This window comes from Cucurbita pepo, chromosome LG17 (assembly GCF_002806865.2).
Source record: "Cucurbita pepo subsp. pepo cultivar mu-cu-16 chromosome LG17, ASM280686v2, whole genome shotgun sequence".
NCBI classification, from domain to species: Eukaryota; Viridiplantae; Streptophyta; class Magnoliopsida; order Cucurbitales; family Cucurbitaceae; genus Cucurbita; species Cucurbita pepo.
The window spans coordinates 8453864-8477276 of record NC_036654.1 but is presented as its reverse complement, the minus strand read 5'-3'; the positions used below and the strand labels follow the sequence as shown (position 1 = coordinate 8477276).

Here is a 23413-nt window from a genome sequence, read left to right as displayed (position 1 = left end):
CTATTTACTATTAAGATAAATATATATTCTTTTTTACTGAAATTATTTTACTTAATCTCTTCCCAAATTTTAAAAGGTCATATTTTTACCTTTTACCTTTCAAGATTTTACCTATTTACTCCCATGTTTTTTAACTTGTATATCGATTAAATCACTCTTTTAACTTGTAAGTTTAGTTGATTGAACCAATGAACCATATGAGCTGGTTAAATGTGTGAAGCATATAGCACGTAGTGTTCCCATATCTTGACCCGATCTTTTCTTCAAGTCTAGTTGGTAGAACCGGTGAACCATGCGAGCTGGTTAGATGCATGGAGCAGAAAGCTCGTAGTATTTCCTTTTCTTGATCCAGCCTTTTTTTCAAGTCTAGTCAATAGAACCAGTGAACCACATGAGTTGATTAGATGTGTAGAACAGAGTGTCACAATCGCACTTTGATGGCAGTGGACTTGCGATTGTGCGGCACTCACTTCCCAACAACAAGTGAGTTAAGCCTATTCGTTCTTGAGTGGCTTACAGTCAAGTGACGTATGCAAAAAGGCAATGATTTGAGAAATTGGAAATTGTGTTATATGGGAATGTAAGCAAAAAGGCAACAACAATGGCCTACTGCATATAACTCATATCCCCTATAGTACATTTTGAGGCATTTTAGCCCTTGCAGGTGTAGACACGATTTTGGTGAACGGTCATACACCCTCATACTGACCCAATATGGAATGATAAAGACCTATCTACGATGAAAGCATGTAAAAGGGGTCTGGAACGGGCATGCAACCATGGACAACACGTCCTGGACAAGGAAGACCGGGATATCTGTCATGCGGCCATTGACAACACGCTTTGGACATTCATGACTGTGACACAAAGCACTCGTACTATTCCCTTTTCTTGATTCTGCCTTTTCTTCACTTCAGTAGTAAAATCAGTGGTAAATGCTCGGCTATTAAGTCATGTTCAATTATAATATCGTTCGAGTGTAATTTAGAAGTACGTTCAAAACAAGTTAAAAACAATCTTAAATATTTCGCAAGACAGCCACGAGAGCGTGATTTACTCTAATAAAAGAAAGAAAGCTCGTCTTAACACGAAACACGAGAAACTCTTACTCGGGTCATCCTCGAACATATGATTTTGAAAGAGACATAGAAGAAGGTGTAATGGAGATAATTACATAGATCTGTATCAGTTCCATATAGATTCAATAAGCAACATTGTTGGAGGCCTCAACACTAATATGCTTATTGGGCCAAAGCTATAAGAATTTGCCTAAAAACACATTTACTTGGGGCTATTCAATGGAGGTTCAACCAATTTGGCTAACCTCTTTGACCATTCTTCTTGAGCCAAAGGCTAGCTCAAGTGATGGAACGGTTAATGTCTTCCCGCACGGGAAACCCGATGAACCTATGCTTGAACTCGGTGTCGTCGACTGACGAAGATCCAGGCTTGGTTGGTGATCCTGCGCTGAGTCTCTTGTGCTCTGAAAGACATTAAACGAATCAAATGTAACGAATGAAAAACCGAGAAAAAGGGAATTGAAGAGTCTGAGAGGAAAGCACGACGACTACTTTTGTTCGTAATTGCATGGCGAGTCATTGCTAAGAAGTCTTCCCATTTGAACTTCTGGAGTTCTTGCTTCTCCTCCTCGGAGAGCTCGAAATTTGGTTCACGTCCACATACAAAAGCAGCTCTGCAAAACCCAGAGCCTAGTGAGCTTATGGTAGCTAATACGACCCGAAATAACTTGATAAGTAAATGAACTAAATGATATACAGTACTACGACTCTCCACAATGGTATGATATTGTCCACTTTGAGCATAAGCTCTTGTGGTTTACTTTCGATTTGCCCAAAAGGCCTCCTACTAATGGAGATATATTCGTTACTTATGAACCCATGATCAACCGCTTGACTAGCCGACGTGGGACTCCTCTCCTAACAATCCTCCCCTCGAACAAAGTGCATCATAGAGCCTCCCCTGAGACCTATGGAACCTTCGAACAACCTCCCCTTAATCGAGTCTCGACTCTTCTCTAGAGCTCTCGAATAACTCAAACAAAGTACACCCTTTGTTCAACGCTCGAGTCACCTTTGACTATACTTTCGAGGCTTACAGGATTCTATTGACATGGGTAAGTTAAGGGCATGACTCTGATACCATGTTAGGAATCACGAACCTCCACAATGGTATGATATTGTTCGTTTTGAGCATAAGCCCTCATGGTTTTGCTTTCGGTTTCCCGAAAAGGTCTCATACCAAAGGAGATGTACTCGTTACTCATAAACCCATGATTAACCCCGTGATTAGCCGACGTGGGACTCCTCTCCCAACAATCCTCAGCAGACAGCATATGTTGTTTATCGCTCGGAACGAATATTTTAAAAAAAAATTAAATGAGCGATTTGAAAAACGAATACCTGTCGTACAAATGAGCAGCCTCTTCTTGGGAACCAAACGTCCCCAAATGGATCTGTTTCTTGTCGACTTTAATTGCAGCCTGCCATTTCATGTTCTTGAAGTAGACGCCCCTCATGATTGATAGCTCTTGATTATGAGAGTTCTTTCTCCTATGTCTCTTCCGATGTTTTAGTGGATGCCCTACAAACACAAGTCCATGTATTCTAGATGAAATGCACGAACTCGAACTCGAACATTGTGCACAATGATATAGGGGTGAGACCGAAAACAAGTGTCTTACGAGTGGTCGTGATTGATACAACCCAAACTATATTGCAATGTAAAAGATAATTCGAGGTACTTGGACCTTCCCTATCTTGTGATCACTCGAGCCCTAAACCGACTAAATCAATAATATAACAGCTCAAGCCCACCACTAACAGATATTGTCCACTTTGGCCCCGTTACGTATCGCCATCAGCCTCATGGCTTAAAAACGCGTATGCTAGGGAGAGGTTTCCACGCCCTTATAAGGAATGTTTCGTTCCTCTCTCCAACCGATGTGGGATCCCACAATCCACCCCTCTTGGGAGCCCAACATCCTCGCTGGCACATCACCCAGTGTTTGGCTCTGATACCATTTATAACAGCCCAAGTCCACCGCTGGCAGCTACTGTCTGCCTCACGGTTTTAAAACGCGTTTGCTAGGGAGAGGTTTCCACACCCTTATAAGGAATGTTTCGTTCCCCTCTCCAACCGATGTGGGATCCCACAATCCACCCCTCTTGGGTGCCCAGCATTCTCGCTGGCACATCACCCGGTGTCTGGCTCTGGTACCATTTATAACAGCCCAAGTCCACCGCTAGCAGATACTATCCGCCTCACGGTTTTAAAATGCGTTTGCTAGGGAGAGGTTTCCACACCCTTATAAGGAATGTTTCGTTCCCCTCTCCAACCGATGCGGGATCCCATAGTCCACCCCTCTTGGGAACCTAGCATCCTCACTGGCACATCACCCGGTGTCTTGCTCTGATACCATTTATAACAGCCCAAGTCCACCGCTAGCAGATACTGTCCGCCTCACGGTTTTAAAACGCGTTTGCTAGGGAGAGGTTTCCACACCCTTATAAGGAATGTTTCGTTCCCCTCTCCAACCGATGTGGGATCCCACAATCCACCCCTCTTGGGTGCCCAGCATTCTCGCTGGCACATCACCCGGTGTCTGGCTCTGGTACCATTTATAACAGCCCAAGTCCACCGCTAGCAGATACTATCCGCCTCACGGTTTTAAAATGCGTTTGCTAGGGAGAGGTTTCCACACCCTTATAAGGAATGTTTCGTTCCCCTCTCCAACCGATGCGGGATCCCATAGTCCACCCCTCTTGGGAACCTAGCATCCTCACTGGCACATCACCCGGTGTCTTGCTCTGATACCATTTATAACAGCCCAAGTCCACCGCTAGCAGATACTGTCCGCCTCACGGTTTTAAAACGCGTTTGCAAGGAAGAGGTTTCCACACCCTTATAAGGAATGTTTCGTTCCCCTCTCCAACCGATGTGGGATCCCACAATCCACCCCTCTCGGGTGCCCAGCATTCTCGCTGACACATCACCCGATGTCTGGCTCTGGTACCATTTATAACAGCCCAAGTCCACCGCTAGCAGATACTATCCGCCTCACGGTTTTAAAATGCGTTTGCTAGGGAGAAGTTTCCACACCCTTATAAGGAATGTTTCGTTCCCCTCTCCAACCGATGCGGGATCCCATAGTCCACCCCTCTTGGGAACCTAGCATCCTCACTGGCACATCACCCGGTGTCTGGCTCTGATATCATTTATAACAGCCCAAGTCCACTGCTAGCAGATACTGTCCGCCTCACGGTTTTAAAACGCGTTTGCTAGGAAGAGGTTTTCACACCCTTATAAGGAATGTTTCGTTCCCCCTTTCCCACTCTCTCTATTTGTAACCAAATAACATAACTAACGCCCTAACTATTCACTAATATACCGTATAATATCCTAATTATCTTCTAATGACCTTCCTATCAGTCACGATGTCGTTCGTCGTGCCAACTGCAAATCGCTATTGAACACGAAACCGACAGTGCCTTCGCTTACATCAAAAGTGTTCAAAACAGTGCAAAAATAAGCATCCTGATCAATACATACACTACTCTATATGTCAAAAGCAAGCCATAAACAACAACAAAGCTATGATCATCTGATAAACACATTTCTTAATCAGATAACCTGAGATAGGCTGATTAGATTGTTCTTTCAGCGAGGTCAAATCCAATGCATTTGCAAAACTGGATTCCATATTTACAACAGAGCTCTGTAAGAAAAGACGATGTTCGGAAAATAACAGTCAGATTATAAATCCACATGCTCGAGAAGCAGATATAATGAACCAGAAAACGTAAAGTCGATGCTAAATATCGGAATTTTACTCGACATACCTAAGTGGTCGATTTAGATGCAGATTTTTCATAGATAACTAAGTGTGATGTCCCACATTGGTTGGGGAGAACAAACCGTCATTTATAAGGGTGTGGAAACCTTCCCCTAGCAGACGCGTTTTAAAGCCTTGAGGGGAAGCCCGAAAGGGAAAGCTCAAAGAGAACAATATCTACTAGCGGTGGATCTGGGGCGTTACAAATGGTATCAGAGCTAGACACCGGACTATGTGTCAGCCTTCTCGTTGTTCCCCGAAGAGGGGGTAGACACGAGACGGTGTGCTAGTAGGGGCACTGAGCCCCAAAGGGGGTGGATTTGGGGGCGGTCCCACATCGATGGGAGGAAGGGAANCTCACGGTTTTAAAACGCGTTTGCTAGGAAGAGGTTTTCACACCCTTATAAGGAATGTTTCGTTCCCCCTTTCCCACTCTCTCTATTTGTAACCAAATAACATAACTAACGCCCTAACTATTCACTAATATACCGTATAATATCCTAATTATCTTCTAATGACCTTCCTATCAGTCACGATGTCGTTCGTCGTGCCAACTGCAAATCGCTATTGAACACGAAACCGACAGTGCCTTCGCTTACATCAAAAGTGTTCAAAACAGTGCAAAAATAAGCATCCTGATCAATACATACACTACTCTATATGTCAAAAGCAAGCCATAAACAACAACAAAGCTATGATCATCTGATAAACACATTTCTTAATCAGATAACCTGAGATAGGCTGATTAGATTGTTCTTTCAGCGAGGTCAAATCCAATGCATTTGCAAAACTGGATTCCATATTTACAACAGAGCTCTGTAAGAAAAGACGATGTTCGGAAAATAACAGTCAGATTATAAATCCACATGCTCGAGAAGCAGATATAATGAACCAGAAAACGTAAAGTCGATGCTAAATATCGGAATTTTACTCGACATACCTAAGTGGTCGATTTAGATGCAGATTTTTCATAGATAACTAAGTGTGATGTCCCACATTGGTTGGGGAGAACAAACCGTCATTTATAAGGGTGTGGAAACCTTCCCCTAGCAGACGCGTTTTAAAGCCTTGAGGGGAAGCCCGAAAGGGAAAGCTCAAAGAGAACAATATCTACTAGCGGTGGATCTGGGGCGTTACAAATGGTATCAGAGCTAGACACCGGACTATGTGTCAGCCTTCTCGTTGTTCCCCGAAGAGGGGGTAGACACGAGACGGTGTGCTAGTAGGGGCACTGAGCCCCAAAGGGGGTGGATTTGGGGGCGGTCCCACATCGATGGGAGGAAGGGAAGTGTGCCAGCGAGGACGCTGGGCCCCGAAGGGGGGTGGATTGTGATGTCCCACATTGGTTGGGGAGGAGAACAAACCACCCTTTATAAGGGTGTGGAAACCTTCCCCTGGCAGACGCATTTTAAAGCCTTGAGGGAAAGCCCGAAAGAGAAAGCCTAGCGGTGGATGTGGGGCGTTACACTAAGATTCTCAAACCACTATCTCAAGTAACATGTAAAGAATGAAATGCAGAAAATATTTCACTGACTTTTATCATGAAAAACCAGGAAGCTTAACCAATGAAGTTATCTAGATGTAAATATCATTTCGAATGTCAACGTTCAGCAATGAAATCGGGAAAACTTAGTAGAAATCTAAAAACGAGACCGACTTGCTTACGAGATAACTTGTATAAATGTTAACACAATCATATGAACATACCCTATCTGTGATGTGAACATCATCAGAAGACGTGGGATGCACGGTGACAAATTTGCTACTCGGACTAGGATTTTCGGGAGTGATTCCGTTTTCTGAAAACTTAGGAAGTGAAGCTACAGATGAGCTTTTCCCTGAAATGTAGCAGGAAATTTCAATTAACAGTTTTAAACAAATGGATTAAGAACCTAGCGAGCTCGGAAAGAAACAACAAACAACCCGTTATCTCACGAGAATATGTAAACGTACCAGCGCATAGTCCCAAGAGCCTGCGCCGTCTTAAGCTCACCATAGTTGATATCAATCGTTACGTCGTGCAGAATGTATGTGACAATTTGTTGCAGTCAAATTTTGAATGTAACCTCTGATCCTATACAGAGAATATTAACCATTGTTGTGAGCACCTGAAGACTCAAAAATATTGATGAAGTTGGTGAGTAGCAAAACAAGAAGTTCAATTCCTCAAGCATTCATGTTCATGCTTCAAGCTCAATCGATTCACCTGAAAAAAAAAACATGATTTTCGCTCTTTCTTTGATATAAAACTCAAGAGAATATGATGTGTGAGATCCACATTGATTGGGAGGAGAACGAAACATTTTTTATAAGAGTGTGGGNGATTGTTCTTTCAGCGAGGTCAAATCCAATGCATTTGCAAAACTGGATTCCATATTTACAACAGAGCTCTGTAAGAAAAGACGATGTTCGGAAAATAACAGTCAGATTATAAATCCACATGCTCGAGAAGCAGATATAATGAACCAGAAAACGTAAAGTCGATGCTAAATATCGGAATTTTACTCGACATACCTAAGTGGTCGATTTAGATGCAGATTTTTCATAGATAACTAAGTGTGATGTCCCACATTGGTTGGGGAGAACAAACCGNAAAAGGACAATATCTGCTAGCGGTAGGCTTGGGTTGTTACAAATGGTATTAAAGCTAGACACCGAGCGGTGTGTCAGTGAGAATACTGGGTCCNGCGGTGGATCTGGGGCGTTACAAATGGTATCAGAGCTAGACACCGGACTATGTGTCAGCCTTCTCGTTGTTCCCCGAAGAGGGGGTAGACACGAGACGGTGTGCTAGTAGGGGCACTGANAACCTCTCCCTAGTAGACGCGTTTTAAAAACCTTGAGGGGAAACCTGAAAGGAAAAGCCAAAAGAGGACAATATCTACTAGCAGTGGACTTGGGTTGTTACAAATGGTATCAGAGCTAGACACTGAGCGGTGTGCCAGCGAGGACGATGGGCCCCAAAGGGGAGTGGATTGTGAGATCCCACATCGATTGAGGAGGAGAACGAAACGTTCTTTATAAGGATGTGGAAACCTCTCCTTAATAGACGTATTTTAAAAACCTTGAGGGAAAGCCCAAAAGGAAAAGCCAAAGATGACAATATCTGCTAGCGGTGGGCTTGGGCTGTTACAAATGGTATCAGAGCTAGACACCAAGCGGTATGCAAGCGAGAACGTTGGGCCCCAAAGGGAGGTGGATTGTAAGATCCCACATCGTTTGGGGAGGAGAACGAAACATTCTTGATAAGGGTATGAAAACCTCTCCCTAGTAGACGCGTTTTAAAAACCTTGAAGGAAAGCCCAAAAGGAAAAACCCAAAGAGAACAATATCTACTAACAGTGAGCTTATGCTTTACACGACGGATCAAAGAACACAAGAAAATATGTTTAGAAGAAAGGAAAACGAAGGAAGTGAAAAAGGAGGAAGGCTAAACGGTACACGGAACACGTTTTACATCGACAAATTCACGAAAGTTACTAACAAAATCATCGAGCTAGCCCCGACATGATTGAAGTCCCAAAGCATTTTCCCAGCTTCAAGAAACGATCTCCCCACAAGACACACAATCTCCAAAACTAGTAACCCAAACCAATCCTTAACAATGAGAAGAAAACACAAAACAACTAGCTGTTCATTTCAAATCTCAGTATTCTCTAAAAGGATTTACAAATTCCATCAAATTTGGCAAGAACTCAAACATAGTAACGGTTCAAGCCCACCGTTAGCAGATATTGTCCTCTTTGGGTTTCCCCTTTCGGGCTTCCCCTCAAGTTCTTAAAACGTGTCTTCTAGGGAAAGGTTTCCACACTCTTATAAAGGGTATTCCGTTCTCCTCCCCAATCGATGCGGGATCTCACAACAACGCAGTATGCAAGCACGATAACATAAAATCATATGAGTTTCAACACAATGAACACTGAAGAACAGAAACTCCAATCTCCAGAAAAGAAGAAATCAAAGAAAGAAAAAGGGAATGACAGAAACCTTAAGCATCTATCAATTTTCATATCACTAATTCAAAAGCAAAACCAAGTGAGTCCTTATCTCTCTCAAGAAATAAGTCAACCCAACCCCCCCAGCAACCAACCACCACCATTTCTTGTAGGAGAGGCCAAAAACAAGGGAACCCCCAATTGCTCAAACGCCCAAATGCAAAGCCAAACACCAAAAACAAGACAGACCCAGTAAGGAAAAAGCAGAGAAAACCACAAAAACCATCGCACAAAGCTCAAATGAGGCAGCCATGGAAACACCCAAGTGAAGCAAACAAAAGGGCAAGCCATTAAAGAACAAAGAAACTCAAATGTGCAGTAATATACCTGAAAAAACAGCAACCATGGCGGATAAACAGGGTCAAGAAACAGAGATTTCAAAGAATCAGTGACCAATTGAAGAATTGAAGAGGAAAAATAAGAACAGGGTTGAGGAACTCAATGTGCAAACGAAGAACATGCATCGGAAAACACAATAGAACAAGAAATTTGGAATGGGATTGATATTATTGCAGCATTTTTGTGGGTTTTTTGGGCTCAGAGAAGGTGGTAAACTGGTGGCATGGTGGTGTTGCAGAGAGAGAGAAGAAAAGAGAAATTGTGGGTTGGAAAAAGAGTTGGTTGAATTAGAGAGAACGAAAGGGTAATGGCTGTGGCTCTACATAAAATTTTTAATTCCGGAATTGCCCTTTCAATGCCATTCTAAATCAGCAATCTAGTATATATCTTTTATTATTATTTATTATTATTACTATTATTATCATTATTTATTATTATTATTATTATTTGTAAGAGCTGTGGGTATTTATTTATTAAAATATTATAATTTTAATTAAAAAATAATTTTTTAAATATTTTAATATATTATTAAACTTAGGTTAGGAGTTGGTTGGGCGGGTGACCTAAGCAATCCAACTAGAATTCACAACCCAGCTATCTTGGGGTGTCAGATTGATATTTTTTTTAATTATTTTTTAAAAAGTGTTATATTAGTAATTAAAATTTCATAAAATTTAAATGTCAAACCTATTAGGATCCGTGTTACAAACGTAAGATACAGTTGAGTTGGAATGTAACCTTATTTTTGAGCTAGTTGGATTGACCCGACCAAAAAAGTGTTGACACTTAATTAGTCATGCTGGCTGTTGGAAAATTTTCTCCTTTTGTTTTCTACTCCGACGGTCCGACGAGTCATCTACTTAAAAGAATCCAAGTTTCTGATGAGCTTCTCCCAATTATGTATGCTCGGGAGTCCTATTCCCTATGTCAATGAGATAGTTCCAATTGTCGTCCCTTCTCAAAAGTATGTTTTTCTGTGAACATGGAGGTAAATCCACAGATCGAACTGATTTTTTTAGTTTGGGTTGGACAGTAAAAATTGGTTGAGTTGTCAGGTCACGCGTAAAAACTAAAAAAATCTCTAAATTTTCATTTTTTTTTCTCGATTTATCATAACTTAGTGATAATTGATATATATTTTTAATAAAAAAATTAAAATTTTCAATTTTACATCGTACACCAAATAATATCTCTGGAAATTTGAACATAAATAAATGTCAATTATTATTGAGCTTAAATTCGTTTTTGTCCATTATATATTTATATATATATATATATATATATTTATTTTGGGAAGGATTATTAACCAATTTTTTAATTTTTAAATTAAAGTTTTTAAAATCATATTATTAATATTATTTTAAATAAATTAAACCTTAAAATCATATTTTTGTTGACATTTCCATTCATGACATTATTGTTAAATTGACTTTATATTTTGAATTTTTAATTTTGTCACGTTCGTAAAAGAACGTCGTTTATTTATTATTATTAAAATTAAATTTATACAATTCATTCAACAAAATTCTTATATTTTAACAAAATTTAAAAAAAAAAATTATTTTCACATTTCAAGTTTATTTTTCCGTTGGGAATCAATAAAATATAATAAATTTTATTAAATCATGTGAATATCGATTTAAAATATTATACTATAATTTAAATTTATCCAACAACAATAATATTTTTTTTAACAGTTAATAATAATAATAATAATAATAATAATAATGGGGTTTGTGAGGTACAAAATGACGAAATTGTCTTAAACAAAAGAATAATGAATCTATTTTTTTGTCCTTAGTGCAACCCACTATTATGGACGAATATTTATAATTAATAAATTCTTATAATTTTTAAATGTCTAATTAAAGTATTAAAAATTTAAATTGGATATTAAAAAAAAATTATGTTATAATAAAAATGTAGTTTTTTTAATTATTAATTTTTAAATTTCGCTAAAATCTAAAATAAAAAATAATAAAAATAAATTATAAAATTCTTATGTAATTTTTTTAATATTCTTTAATTCAAATAATTTTAAGAATTTACAAATTTCAATATAATTAAGATATGAGAAAAAAAAGAAAGAAATAAATAAAATAGAATTAATTGGAGAGTTGAATGTGAAGGAAGCATTAATTAAATAAGAGATAATTTTTTAAAAATATAAAAAAATGAAGGGGCATTTTAGGAATAAGAGGAGTTTGCAAGGGTAGAAAGGGAAATTGGAAAAATTAATGATGGATGGAGTTGGGGTTGGTATGGTGAGGCTACGATGGGGCACCGACGAAATCGTGATTGGATAGGTGACCTGCCATTCATGCCATCACCAACCCAATTACCGTTTCTACCCCCGTAATTTTCACACCCATCCTTTTTTTATTTATTTATTAAATATCTTTTTTCCCCTTAAATTTTAAATATAATTTCTATTTTTGAAAGAATAATAACATCTTAAATCATTTAAATAGATGGGCCCGCGTGTCGTTCATCTCGTCGGGACTTCCCGAACATCCATCCATCCGGGTTCTATCGAGGCATAGGTTGTCCTACATTTTTTACCGCGCGACATCGTGATCTTGACACACTCACGACTAGCCTTGAGGAGAATTAAGCCCCATATATATTTTTTGCCCCGGCTTTGTGGCTTTGTCGGACCTTAGGAGAGGTTTGTCTTCGCCAATGAACATTGCTCGTGCAGAATCCAAGCTTGTTCAACCACATACACCGCCTGCGCGTGCATGTTCAATCGTTTGCGATACATCCGACTTGCCTCTACGCTAGGTCAAGTGAAAATTATAATTAAATAGAAAATTGGCACAAAAAAATAAAAAATGAACATCAATAAAAATTTAGTAGTCCCAGTGTGCTAGCGAGTACGCGGGATTGTGAGATTTCACGTTGGTTGGAGATGGGAACGAAACATTTTTTTATAACAATGTGAAAACCTTTTCCTAATAGTGCGTTTAAAAACTGTGAAGTTGACAGTGGTGCCTAACGGGTCAAAGCGGACAATATTTGCCAGTGGTAGACTTGGGCTATTACAAATGGTCTCAAAGCCAGTTACTAGACGATGTTATGCACTGGTCGGTGTAGGACTAGACCCTCTACACAGTAGACGCGTTTTAAAATCTTGAAAGAAAGTACGGGAGTAAAAGAGAGGACAATATCTACTAGCGGTGGACTTTGTTTGGGTTGTTTATATATTTAGATATAATTATTAATAGTTAATTTTGAATTTTAATTAAGTATAAAATCTAATTTAATTTAAAAATGTTAATAAATTAAAATCTTTTAACTTTTAATTTTATCTAAAAATGTCTAAACAAATTAATTTTTTATTAAAAAAAAGGATTATAAAATATAAATATAAATTTTATTTCGAGTAGATAATGTGCTGGGCGGCCCAATATGGTTCTATAAAAGCTGAAGCATTCGTGTTCGGCGCCTGTTCGCGGCATTTGCGATTGGGATTTATTCAAAAGCTTAGACGCGCAGCAAATTAGGGTTTCGATCTGTGAAAGCTCAAAATTCATCACCGAGATCGATCATGATTTACGACGTTAACTCCCCTCTCTTCCGCTCCTTCCTCAGCCAGAGAGGAGGCCCTTCCGACAGGTGGTATTCTCCTCTATTTTAACACTCTATTGTTGTATTCTTGTATCAATCGCACGAGTGCCAGAATTCTGCATCTTTCTTAGTAGGTTTGGATTTGAATGCACCTATCTAAGAGACTTTTAGAGTTTGTTAGAGTTTTCGAGACAAGTTTGTAAGAATACTAGAAACTATTCATTTGGGAGCTTTATTTTTCATTTTTAGAAATTAGAAATTATGTTTGATACTCACTCTTAAATTATAAGTTGAAAGATTTTTAAACTTCGTCGATGTAAATGTAATGGACAAATTGTAATGATCATGGTTGATTGAGTATGAAGACTGGATTCTTGGTCATTGCAAATTTTGGGGCATGTTGTCTGAAAATATATATTTTTTTTGGCTACTCCATTTAGAAATTTTTAAGAATCCCCCTTAGTCAAACAACTTCACAATCAACTTTGTTGTGTATATAAATTCTACGTCGGGTAAAGAAAGTGCTTTGTCTTCTCGTTGTCTTCAACTCCTAAAATATTCGGTTTGTGATCATAAGCATAAGATGTAGTTTGAAGTGCTTCTTTAATCATCAAGAGAACTTGTCTAATGATTTTTTGTGTAGCCTACCTGCTTATCATCTCTCTCTCTTCCATTCTTGAGCCTGAAACTTCTAATCTGTTTTCAGAAGGTTTGGGGATCTGAAAATGCATTAAACTTAAAGTAACAATCTTAGATGGATGGTTTCTTTTAAGAGGGATGGAAAAGACGTAGGAGGAGATGTGGGAGGTTGTGAGGTTTAATGCATCTTTGTAAGCATCTGTTAAATGGACAATTTTGTAATTATCAGCTTGGTGTCATTCTTTTGGATTGCAGTCCATTCCTGTAGCTAGTTGCCTAGTTGAGGAGGACTCTTTTTGTTGACTTGTTTTGTATGACCTTGTTATTTCTTTCATTTATCTCAAAGAAAGCTTGGTGTCTTACCCCCCAGAAAAAGAGAGTCAAAACTGTCAAACTTGGGATTTGATCTTTTCTCATGCCGATTTTCCTTGTCTTGTTGTTTTTTATGGTACCTTTTGTTCTTAATTTTGCGATAAATTTCACCATTTTCTTGTTAATCTTCTTTTTCTGTAATACATAGCTTGGAATGATAGACTCGCTACATAGATTAACTTGGAAACCTATTCGTTCTTCCTGACTGAGCTTCAAGTCAACCTCAATTTAATCTTTGGGCTTTTGTGGTTGCAATGCAACCATGTAATTAAATCTTGAATGTGAAGCACATACATTTGAGTTTGGATAGTGTATCAATGTCCAACATATATTTGGCACACTTCAACACATATTGAATACATGATAGACATGTATTCAGGTGAACAATTGTCAAACGTGTATTGCACAGTTGTAAATGTAAGGTGAACAATTGTTGTACACTTGAATTTAAGTGTTGTGGCAATTTTGTAAATGGACTTTAAAAAAAGTATTGGAGATAAGAAGTAATTGACTTATTTTTAAACGCATATGAATGAATATGCATCATTGACTTTAAATTTCTTATGAATACATATGCATTATTGACTTAAAATTTCACGTAGAAAAATGTTAGGTTGGGTTGGGTTTTGTTTATAAATGTTTTCTTGTAAATTACTACATGATTAGAAGTTGGTGATTAGTTTCTTCAACCTTTGTAAGCATTACACATTTACAACTATTATTGAAAAATCGACAAAAATGTGGACTTATTTACTACTTGCTAATGATACAAAGAGTTGAAACATTTTTCTTTCAGTTCTTATTGAAATCCATCCATTGATCCTGAAATATTTTTTTCCATTCTTTATATCCCTTGATGTGCCGTAATTTGTTGCATTACCTAGCTTAGAAACTGGTGTTTTTTCTACATGCTTTTGCTGTCATGCTTCTTGTGCCACGTAAGCTTCTCTTGAGATTTGACCTGACGAGAGTGAGGTTAAGAGCTTATGATGTTCTTCAGTGTTTAATCTTTGTCTGAATTGAATGGTTTAGGAAAATGGAGCAGAAGCCGAAAGAACAGAGACCGAAAGCCAGTGAGAATAAGCCTGTTATGTCAGAATGAGAATGAGTTGGTTAAATCCTTACCGATTCTCTTCCGTTTTAGTAAAGTTTTAAAAATTAAACACAAAAATGGAGTTTGGTTGAAGTTGTAGAATAGACAGATTCCATGGACTTGACCTCAAATAGTTCCAATTGCAACTGGAGCACAGGCTTGGCTTCTTAGTTAACAATTAAAGGGCAGGGTGGAACCTTTAACTTTAAGTAAGGTAGTTGATGTCTTATCTAAGATGAGTTGACTCTTTGAGGTATTATTGCTTAGATGTTTGAACTTCCGTGCAGGTGGGTGTCAAAGCAAGTGATGAAAGAGAAGTGAAGACCGAAGAGTTTAGAGGTCGATTGATCCGACTCCCAAAAGTTGTGGCGACAAAGCTCGCTCTCCATCGTCTATCTAGCGATGGAGGAAGGAAGTTGTTCTGGCGAGACTAAGAAAGAAAGGGGAGAGAGTTTGAGCCATACAATTTTGACACCAGAAAGGCAGAAACTTTTGCCCCAATTCGAAAGGTGGACAATCTCTTTTATCCTATCTCCATCTGCAATATTTATTACTTCCAAAACTGATATGTCATTCATTTATTACTTTCAGAAATTTATCTATGGATGCTATTTTGTGCCCTCTCTTTTCTTCTTGGGGTGTGCTGCCAAAGTTGGGTTAGGGATGTCATGTGAATCGTTCCATATTTTCGTGTTTGTTCCTAAGTTCCTCAACCTGACCAACCCGACTAGAGTGATTAACCCAATCCGACCCATTCCATCCCTCGTATCACGAAATTGGGTCTTGGGGTTTAACACTTTGACTCAACAAATTTTAATGGAGAGACAAGGCAAGATGACTCACAATTGGATTAAAGCAGAGATGCCCATGTGATGGGGAAAGATTTAAATATACTTGTTTTAAATAATGTTATAAAATATCCTAAGACAAAAAATAATACTCTACAATCATAAAGTTCAACCAACATAATATCAAAACAATTCAAAATTTAATATCACTACATGGGTCGTCAACAACTTATTTACTATAACAACAACAATAATAGAAAATAAGTGAATAATTGGGGCGGGGCGGGGATATGGACATGGACGAGGAATAAAGTTTTCGTCCCCATCCCTATTTAGTCAACGGGAAAAAAACTCTCCTTACTCCCTCCCCTGTTCATCAAAATATTTTTCTAATATATCATAAAATTTAAACACTATACAAAATTATTAAACACATCTTTAAAACCAACTCAAATTTACTCCTTTATTGAAGTGTTCATGAACTTACTAGACATTCCTTCTAAACCTCACAATCTTGAAGAGAATAAATCTTAAACTTTTCAAAAAGCCAAAAATAGAATAAAACATGAAAGTTCAGAAACTAAAATGAAATTTTACCGTTCGTTTATGAATGGATTGTGAAGTGGAGGAATGAATGAGTGGGTTTGGGCATTGGCATGTGGAAAATTTGGGTACACAACCACTCTAAGCCTCTTCTTGTCATCCAACTCCTATAAACATATGGGCTTCTGATGTTTGTTCATTCCACCTACCAATCCTTTTCTCTCTTTTTAAAGTTTCCTCCTTCAACCTCTCATAATTGCTAATGTTTTATGCCTTTTTGGCCTACACAGCCACACCCAGAGGATCCCATGTTATGACTCACTGTAATGTCCCTTTCGATTCAAACAAATTATTCACTGTTCTCATTCTACCATTCACGTCCTATGGCATGTTATCGTTTCTTCCATTATTTGTTATTTTAAAGAAGAGTCTAGTTCTACTTATCTCTCTGTATATAAATCATTGATGACGTAGAAATCGTATATAGAAAAGTAGACAGTTGGTTAGAAGAATAAAATGTCGATAGCTACAAGACGAACATTGTAGATTATGAGTGTGACTGTCGATTATGACCCCTTGGTGCCTTATCTAGCTTCTCTTGGGCTTCTGGTTCATCTAGTTACTCTCCATGTAGGGTACAAGTACTTTTTCATGCTCTATATGTCCATGTCCCTGTCCATGTTTAGGAGCATGTGATGATGAGGGATCAACCTCAAAAGCATAATATAGTGGAGTATGAAGATATCATGAATCAACACGGGATCGGTTTCTCCAACTTTGGAGAAGTTTTGATCTCACGTCAAACACTTTTGGTACAACTTGTTTCATGCCTAATTGTCTCATTACTCTGTTGGATATATGCTAATCAACAACATGAAAGCATATGGGAAAACTTACCGTACACTAGATATCATGACCGTTTCTACATTAATTAGGTAATGTCGTGATGGCATCGATATGAAGCTTCCAAATACAATCCTTAGAACCCTTAGAGATCAAACCAATTTAGATCAAGGACAGAAAGATAAGAAAACTTAATATTCTTACCTCAACATTGCCCAATTCAGCCAATCCATACTGCCCGTAGTTCCTCCCATTGTTTATCAACGAGCATAGACAGATTGGGGATAGGAGACTGGTGTGTGGACCAGTGGTGGGGATTTGGAAAACTTCTTTAGAAGTTAATGATTAGAGACGAATGGGGTGTAGGGTCTGTGTAGCGTGAGTGCATGTGTGACTTGAGTACTGTCCTTGGGCGAGATGCTGCTATTGAATCCCTCTTTTATGCTAGAGTTGTCATCATCTCATCATCTTCACAACCAACACCCGACTTCTAATAATACCCGACCATATAAACATCGATACGTTATATAGTCTCTCTTTCATGTAGATACGCTATCCCTTCTGTCTCTCCTTGGAGTATATAGATCCACCCAATCAATGAACAAAAGAACAACAAACGGGTAAGGAGAAGAGGAGAACAATATCTAGACAAGCCTTGAACCAAACTCGAAAACGAGCTGGGAATAACAGGAAGAGTCTAGGAAAGATTCGACATGGAGTGGAAGTACTTGGTCGCTAGAGTTTCCTTTTCCTCGATCGATTATTTATGTTGTTATAGTTGAAAGATGTTTGTTATAAGGCTCAATCAAGTGTCAACAGTGGAATGCGGAAGACAAACAGACACTTTTAGAAAGTAGCTTTTTTTTTCCCTTTCCAAATGTTAGTTAGATCAGACCCCCTCCTCTCCTCTCCTCTCCTCTCCTCTTTCTTTCCTTCATTTACACCTTTCTCCACTTTTCTCTCTTCCACAGACTCAGTTCAGCCTCCCATTCCAAGCTTCCAAAGATTCAGAAGAAGAAGAAAATGAGTAAAGAAGAAGAAGAAGAAGAATTAGAATTCTCCCCATTAGCTCAGTTTGTGTCTGAAATCTCCCAATTCTTCTCCTTACTTCTCTCACACCCTCTCTATTTCTCTTACTTCCTGTTCTTCTCCCCTTATCTTTTCAGGCTCCTCTCCTTTGTTTCCCCTCTTTTAGCCACCACATTCCTCTTGATCCTCCAGCCCTTTTTCTCCCATACCCACCAAACCCATTTAGATGACCAAACATTCCCTCTCCCTCAGCACCTTGAGTGGTTCAACACTGTCTTCAACGCACCCACTGACATCCCCACAAACCCATTTCCACTTCAAGAACCAGAGATCAACAAACAAGAAGCAAAAGAAGAGGATCATGAGGATGAAGAGAGTAGAGAAAATGGGATTGAAATGGGTAAGAAGAGCTTTTTGGTGGGGTGTAAAGAGTTTGAAGATGATGAGGATAAAATGGATTTGCTTTGGGAAAAGTATGAGGAGAAGGACGAAAAGAGCTGCAATTTAAAGAAGGATTTGAGGAGTTTGGTGAATCTTCAAAAGGAAATGGAAGAAGAAGAAGAAGAAGAAGAAGAAGAAGAAGAAGAAACTGGGAAAATTTGCTGCTTACAAGCTTTGAAACTTTCGACTGGAAAAATGAGATTTGGAATGGGGAAGAAAAGTGGTTTGAAGAAGATTTCAAAAGCTTTCAAAGGGCTTAAATTGTTGCATCAGCTCGCTACCACTCGTAAGAACAAGACATGAACATCGTTGTGTATTTTTGTTGGTTTTTTTTTTTTTTTTTTTAAATTCTAATTTTTCGCCTAAAAAATGAAATAATTTATTTAATTTTACATTTTGGAACTAAATTTATTGATAAATATTTGGGAAAATTCCTAGAAATAAAAAAATTTCATAAAAATAAGTTAAAAATCCATGTATTTTTAAATTTAATAGGATAAAAATATAGATTTAATATTATTATAATATCTTGCACTGAATTAATAATTAATATTATTTTATTTAATTTTTGTTTCACAGAATTGTTACTCTTTGATATTAACATATCTCTCATTTTACTAAAAAGAACGATAGCTATATTTTAAAGTTTAAATAATTTTTTTAATTTTTTATTCAATATAGAAGCTTTATTTTGGGTAAATTTAATAAAATTTAAAATCCTTTTATGAACATTAATAACAAATAATTAATTATTAAAGAAACAATTTGTAAAACTAAGTGTATTTTTAACTTGAGAATAGCAGTTCACCTTACCACGTGTCATCGAGTTGTCGCACGTGGGCTTCTACGTCATACATGAGGTGACGTGGCAAAAAATAAATCAATTATAATTTTTTTTTTTAAAGCATGAACTTTCATTATTAGGCGTGGATTTGGGAATTTTAAAATTACATCATGGATAAATAAATTTAATAATAATTATATAATTGATTAATCAATTAAAAAGTTTTAATAAAGTTGTCCAAACAAATGATTAATAGCACCATCGATCTTAAGAAGACAATGTTCATAGATAACGAATAACATATGGCTCGAGATGGTTGATGTAGATATGAATTATGGATACAACCAATCAAAATACAAACTTAACAATTTCATTAAAAAAAAAAAAAAAAATTGACTTTGTAGATTGAATCAATTGAAACTCTAAAAGAAATAATTATTATTTTCAGTAAAGTTTAACAATCGCAAGGATCAAAGGATCAAACTATCCAGATTAACTTAGTGGATAAATCCAGCAATTGGGCCCGAGAATGCGATAGCATTATAAGGTCGCAATTGAACAGATTGAAGTTCAAATTAACGTAACATGAAACCTATTAGTTCGAAAGTACCGTGTAGAGCAACAAAAGTCCACAGACCACCTAATTGACACCAACGAGTAAAATCTACTTGTGCTTCAAGATCCCATAGTAACAACAAAGAGTGTGCTAAACTATTAGAAGGAGTCGAAACTACGACGGGATGCATTCTTCCAAAGACTTGGAAGACTTAATAATAGAAACGAACGAGCACAGCCAACCAGTTTTTCATTTCAGGTTCAGGATTTGGATGGCAATGGCGCATTCGATAATTAACAATAATACACCGACATGATTCAAAATCCATTAAATCAAGCAATTTTTTAAGGGGGGAAAACTTGATGGATCTAACCATATATTCAAAGGTAGGCCCCCAAAATTAATCGTTGAAGCTGACTTAGCAATAATGCCACACCGACAGATCTCATATCATGCTAAAAAAAAAATTATATAATTACTTTGAAACTCAAATATCCCTATTTAACAAATAGAAGGGAGTCAAAATGATGGTTTTTATAGGGCGCTACAAATGGTTAATGCTTTCCTTTGGACAAGCAGAGCCAAGATCTCTCCTCCTATAACACTCTATGGATGAACAGGCAGGCATAATCAGACAATTTAAAGGCCAAGATTGCAGGCTTGGACAAACTCTAAATCATAATCTACATACTTGGTCCAATATGGCCGAAATTGGGTGATGGCAATGTCCAGCCATGGCTTCATGTTCCCATTGAAGTGCACAACTGCAGCATTTTCAATCTCGCTTTTGCTGATGCTGGGATTGTAGCCGAGGCCGAGGACGTGCCATGTCTTGTCCAGTGGCTTTGTTGTGGAGTAATAGGTGATTAAACCAGGAGGCAATGTCCCTAGTTTCCACAAGGTCCGATTTTCGTTCTGCATGCAACAAAAACTAAAAGGTTAGAGATAAGGAGCGGATGGGAGAAAGAACATACTTTTGGCTCCAGTGATTGATTGGAATGGAGAGAGCTCTTGAAAGAACTATTAAAAGTATATAATCAAACATCAAAAAGATTTGTCACTAATCACTTAAGTATTGTTGCCATAAGAAACACTCCCTTGAATATAGATGCCTAAGTTGTCCAACAAACCAGAAAAAGATAACCAAATTGTGAGATCCATGTTGGTTGGAGCGGGGAACGGAATGTCCTTATAAGGGTATGGAAACTTCTCCCTAGTTGACGCATTTTAAAACTTTGAGGGGAAACCTAGAAGGAAAAGCCCAAAGAGGATAATATCTACTAGCGGTAGACTTCGGCTGTTACAAATGGTATTTGAGCCACACACCGAGTCAGTAAGGACATTGGACCTCCAAAGGAGATGGATTGTGAGATCCGAGAATGAAGCATTCCTTATAAGGGTATGGAAACCTCTCTCTAGTAGACACGTTTTAAAACCTTGAGGAGAAACCTAGAATGGATAGTCTAAAGAGGACAATATATGCTAGCGGTGAGCTTGAGCTGTTACTAAGATTGTAAGTTGAAAGTAAGTCCGATATTTGAAATGGGACAGACCAAACATTTGCTGAAAAATTTATTATGAAGGAAATGAACATTCAGAAAACAATTCGAGAATCAGTTAGTCTTACCATATTCTGCCAGTAGTGATATTCTTCTGTGCATTTTTCCCTTCTCCAAGCATCCAAATCGAAGAAGTTCATTCCATAAGCCCATGCACATGCCTTGGGGTCAAACTTCTCCTTGATTAATGGATGTGAAAAGTTCATGTACTGTGCATATCTATGGAACGAGCCAAAACACGTCTCCACCGCGCCGATTACTTTTCCATCCATATCGATCTTCCACAACCCAGTCAAGTCCTTCTGGACTACTATGTCATCATCCAAAAACAGAATTCTGTGCAGTTTTGGGTACATCTCAGGTAAGTAAAACCGCAAATGGTTCAAGATTGATAGATATTTGGGATTTCTGAACTTCATATTTGTTGTATCCTTCGTTGCATTTTCAACACTATTCTCAAAGTAAAACCTCTGTAAATTTGCAGACTCTAACTGACGAAGCACTGGAACATAGGAAGAATTCAAGAACTTATAATCCTCCACTGCCTTGACTTCAACGTGAGCTCCATTATAGTCCTTCAGTTTGAACATAACTTGCATTGCCCCAAGATTCATCTTGTCAGTAACAACATGAAAAACATGCTTGCTTGGTTCTTGAGCATTCTTAACAGCTGAATTAACGACCACCGATGCAGCAACTACATTGTCTGAGAATATTGCATAATGGTAAAGGTTTGGATCCTCTATTTCTGGTGGTACTGGTTTTCCTACGTCTGAATATTTATCTGGATGTGCAATTCTCTCCTCCATCAACCTCATTGAAATGCAGTGCAAGCTTTTTGGAAGAGACTTTGCAGCGATTAAACTCGAAAAAGCTCCTTGTTTCTTGGCTTTTGTCAACAGCTCATTCACTGCAAAAATCGTGTCCTTCAACTTCTGGATCTTGAGTTGGTTGTCAAATGATTCTTTTGCTTCAGCAATCACTTGTCTCGTAACTTTAATACGCTCTTTTACCTCTTTCTCAAACTGACGAACCAAAGCCTCATCGACGGAAGCCGTTTCAGGCTCAAAGAGACTACGATAAGTAGGTTTATTATTGAGATCCGTATAGTTCTGAGAAAGATCTGCAAACACCCTAACAAGCTTCGCGTACTCCAGTTTAAGCCTTCGAGCATAAGAGGCATAGGCGTGAAGCAAAGCCCGATGGTCATCGGCCTGCTTCCGGATCTGATCCAGCCGCGGTTTGAGAGGGTCCGATTTCACAGCTAATGGAAGCCTCGTTCTCGAATGGATCCGATAAGGAACAGAATCGTAACCCTAATTTCATCAAACCACACAAAACACATTCACTTCAGAGCACAACTCAAAACACTCCCCAACGAAATTCCAGAGAAAATAAACCCCAAAACAAACGTTAGTAACCGAAAAAAGCAAACGTTTCATTACAAACTCGAGAAATGCACACTTCGCGAAACAAAAAAAGAAAAAAAAACACATCAATTTCAAGAAAGAACATATAAGGAAACCGGATCCAAACACTCAAACACAAAACAATACATAATTAGAGGCAAAACACCGAGTCGAAACTAAAACACCAGAAGTGAAAAGTGCAATAAAACGAGATCACAAGGATTACCAGAAATTCAAATCAATTGAGAATGAGGAAGAACAGAATTAAACAGGAGAACTTACAACAGGAGGCGCGAGATCGGAAGAGTGGGTGGAGAAGAAGGAGAAAGAGAGAAAGATGAAGAATGCAAGGGATAAGGCGGAGACGAGGACTCTGAAGGAGGAGATTCTTCTGAGAAAGGTCTGAAGAAGAGGATCTCCATTAGCAGCTCTTCCACCAATCCGCAGGTTCGCCATTTTCCTCTCTGAAGGAGAGAGACGGGCAGTAGAAGAAGAAGCAGAGAGAGATTTGGGAGAGAGAGAGAGAGAGAGAGAGAGAGAGTGAGAGTGGGATACAACTCAGCGACGGTGTTTATTGAGAACAGGGAATTGAAAAGCGCGT

The 23413-nt window shown here is 38.2% G+C and overlaps 3 protein-coding genes across 8 annotated transcripts; 1 reads left to right on the top strand and 2 right to left on the bottom strand.

Moving 5' to 3' along the window:
• Positions 1-1082: 1082 nt before the first annotated feature.
• LOC111778296 (ethylene-responsive transcription factor-like protein At4g13040) lies at positions 1083-9473 on the bottom strand. Of its 3 annotated transcripts, none has more exons than XM_023658029.1 (7): positions 9175-9473; positions 6806-6960; positions 6560-6690; positions 5584-5668; positions 2421-2601; positions 1572-1693; positions 1083-1483 (listed from the first exon to the last, which is right to left on the bottom strand). In XM_023658029.1, the coding sequence occupies exons 2-7, from the start codon at positions 6846-6848 to the stop codon at positions 1359-1361; spliced, it is 687 nt and encodes a 228-aa protein (XP_023513797.1). In that variant the 5' UTR covers positions 6849-6960; positions 9175-9473; the 3' UTR covers positions 1083-1358. The 3 variants fall into 3 exon arrangements, with proteins under 3 accessions (XP_023513797.1, XP_023513796.1, XP_023513798.1); XM_023658028.1 differs by having other exon boundaries at positions 6806-6926; XM_023658030.1 differs by having other exon boundaries at positions 6806-6920.
• A 3127-nt stretch (positions 9474-12600) lies between these two features.
• LOC111778295 lies at positions 12601-18843 on the top strand. Of its 4 annotated transcripts, none has more exons than XM_023658026.1 (4): positions 12601-12804; positions 14800-15069; positions 15148-15369; positions 18006-18843. In XM_023658026.1, the coding sequence occupies exons 3-4, from the start codon at positions 15263-15265 to the stop codon at positions 18805-18807; spliced, it is 909 nt and encodes a 302-aa protein (XP_023513794.1). In that variant the 5' UTR covers positions 12601-12804; positions 14800-15069; positions 15148-15262; the 3' UTR covers positions 18808-18843. The 4 variants fall into 4 exon arrangements, 3 of the variants coding, with proteins under 3 accessions (XP_023513794.1, XP_023513792.1, XP_023513795.1); XM_023658024.1 differs by having other exon boundaries at positions 14800-15074; XR_002812514.1 differs by lacking the exon at positions 18006-18843 and adding an exon at positions 15452-15481 and having other exon boundaries at positions 12602-12804; positions 14800-15074.
• A 1451-nt stretch (positions 18844-20294) lies between these two features.
• On the bottom strand, positions 20295-23378 carry LOC111778396 (galacturonosyltransferase 8-like). Its single transcript, XM_023658188.1, has 3 exons — positions 23095-23378; positions 21472-22719; positions 20295-20759 (listed from the first exon to the last, which is right to left on the bottom strand). The coding sequence occupies exons 1-3, from the start codon at positions 23266-23268 to the stop codon at positions 20484-20486; spliced, it is 1698 nt and encodes a 565-aa protein (XP_023513956.1). The 5' UTR covers positions 23269-23378; the 3' UTR covers positions 20295-20483.
• Between the last annotated feature and the right edge of the window lie 35 nt (positions 23379-23413).

What these genes read in the sequence shown, in the direction of transcription:
- LOC111778295 (XM_023658027.1), top strand. Translation starts at nt 15,263, where the DNA reads ATGGAGGAAGGAAGTTGTTCTGGCGAGACTAAGAAAGAAAGGGGAGAG. An exon ending in CTTTTGCCCCAATTCGAAAG is followed by an intron (nt 15,370 to 18,005) that starts GTGGACAATCTC and finishes TCTCTTCCACAG; the next exon opens with ACTCAGTTCAGCCTCCCATT.
- LOC111778296 (XM_023658029.1), bottom strand. Translation starts at nt 6,848, where the DNA reads ATGGTGAGCTTAAGACGGCGCAGGCTCTTGGGACTATGCGCTG. An exon ending in ATGTTCACATCACAGATAGG is followed by an intron (nt 5,669 to 6,559) that starts GTATGTTCATAT and finishes CTTTTCTTACAG; the next exon opens with AGCTCTGTTGTAAATATGGA. An exon ending in GCTGCTCATTTGTACGACAG is followed by an intron (nt 1,694 to 2,420) that starts GTATTCGTTTTT and finishes TGGGTTTTGCAG; the next exon opens with AGCTGCTTTTGTATGTGGAC.
- LOC111778396 (XM_023658188.1), bottom strand. Translation starts at nt 23,268, where the DNA reads ATGGCGAACCTGCGGATTGGTGGAAGAGCTGCTAATGGAGATCCTCTT. An exon ending in CCGATCTCGCGCCTCCTGTT is followed by an intron (nt 22,720 to 23,094) that starts GTAAGTTCTCCT and finishes TGATGAAATTAG; the next exon opens with GGTTACGATTCTGTTCCTTA. An exon ending in ATCACTACTGGCAGAATATG is followed by an intron (nt 20,760 to 21,471) that starts GTAAGACTAACT and finishes TGTTGCATGCAG; the next exon opens with AACGAAAATCGGACCTTGTG.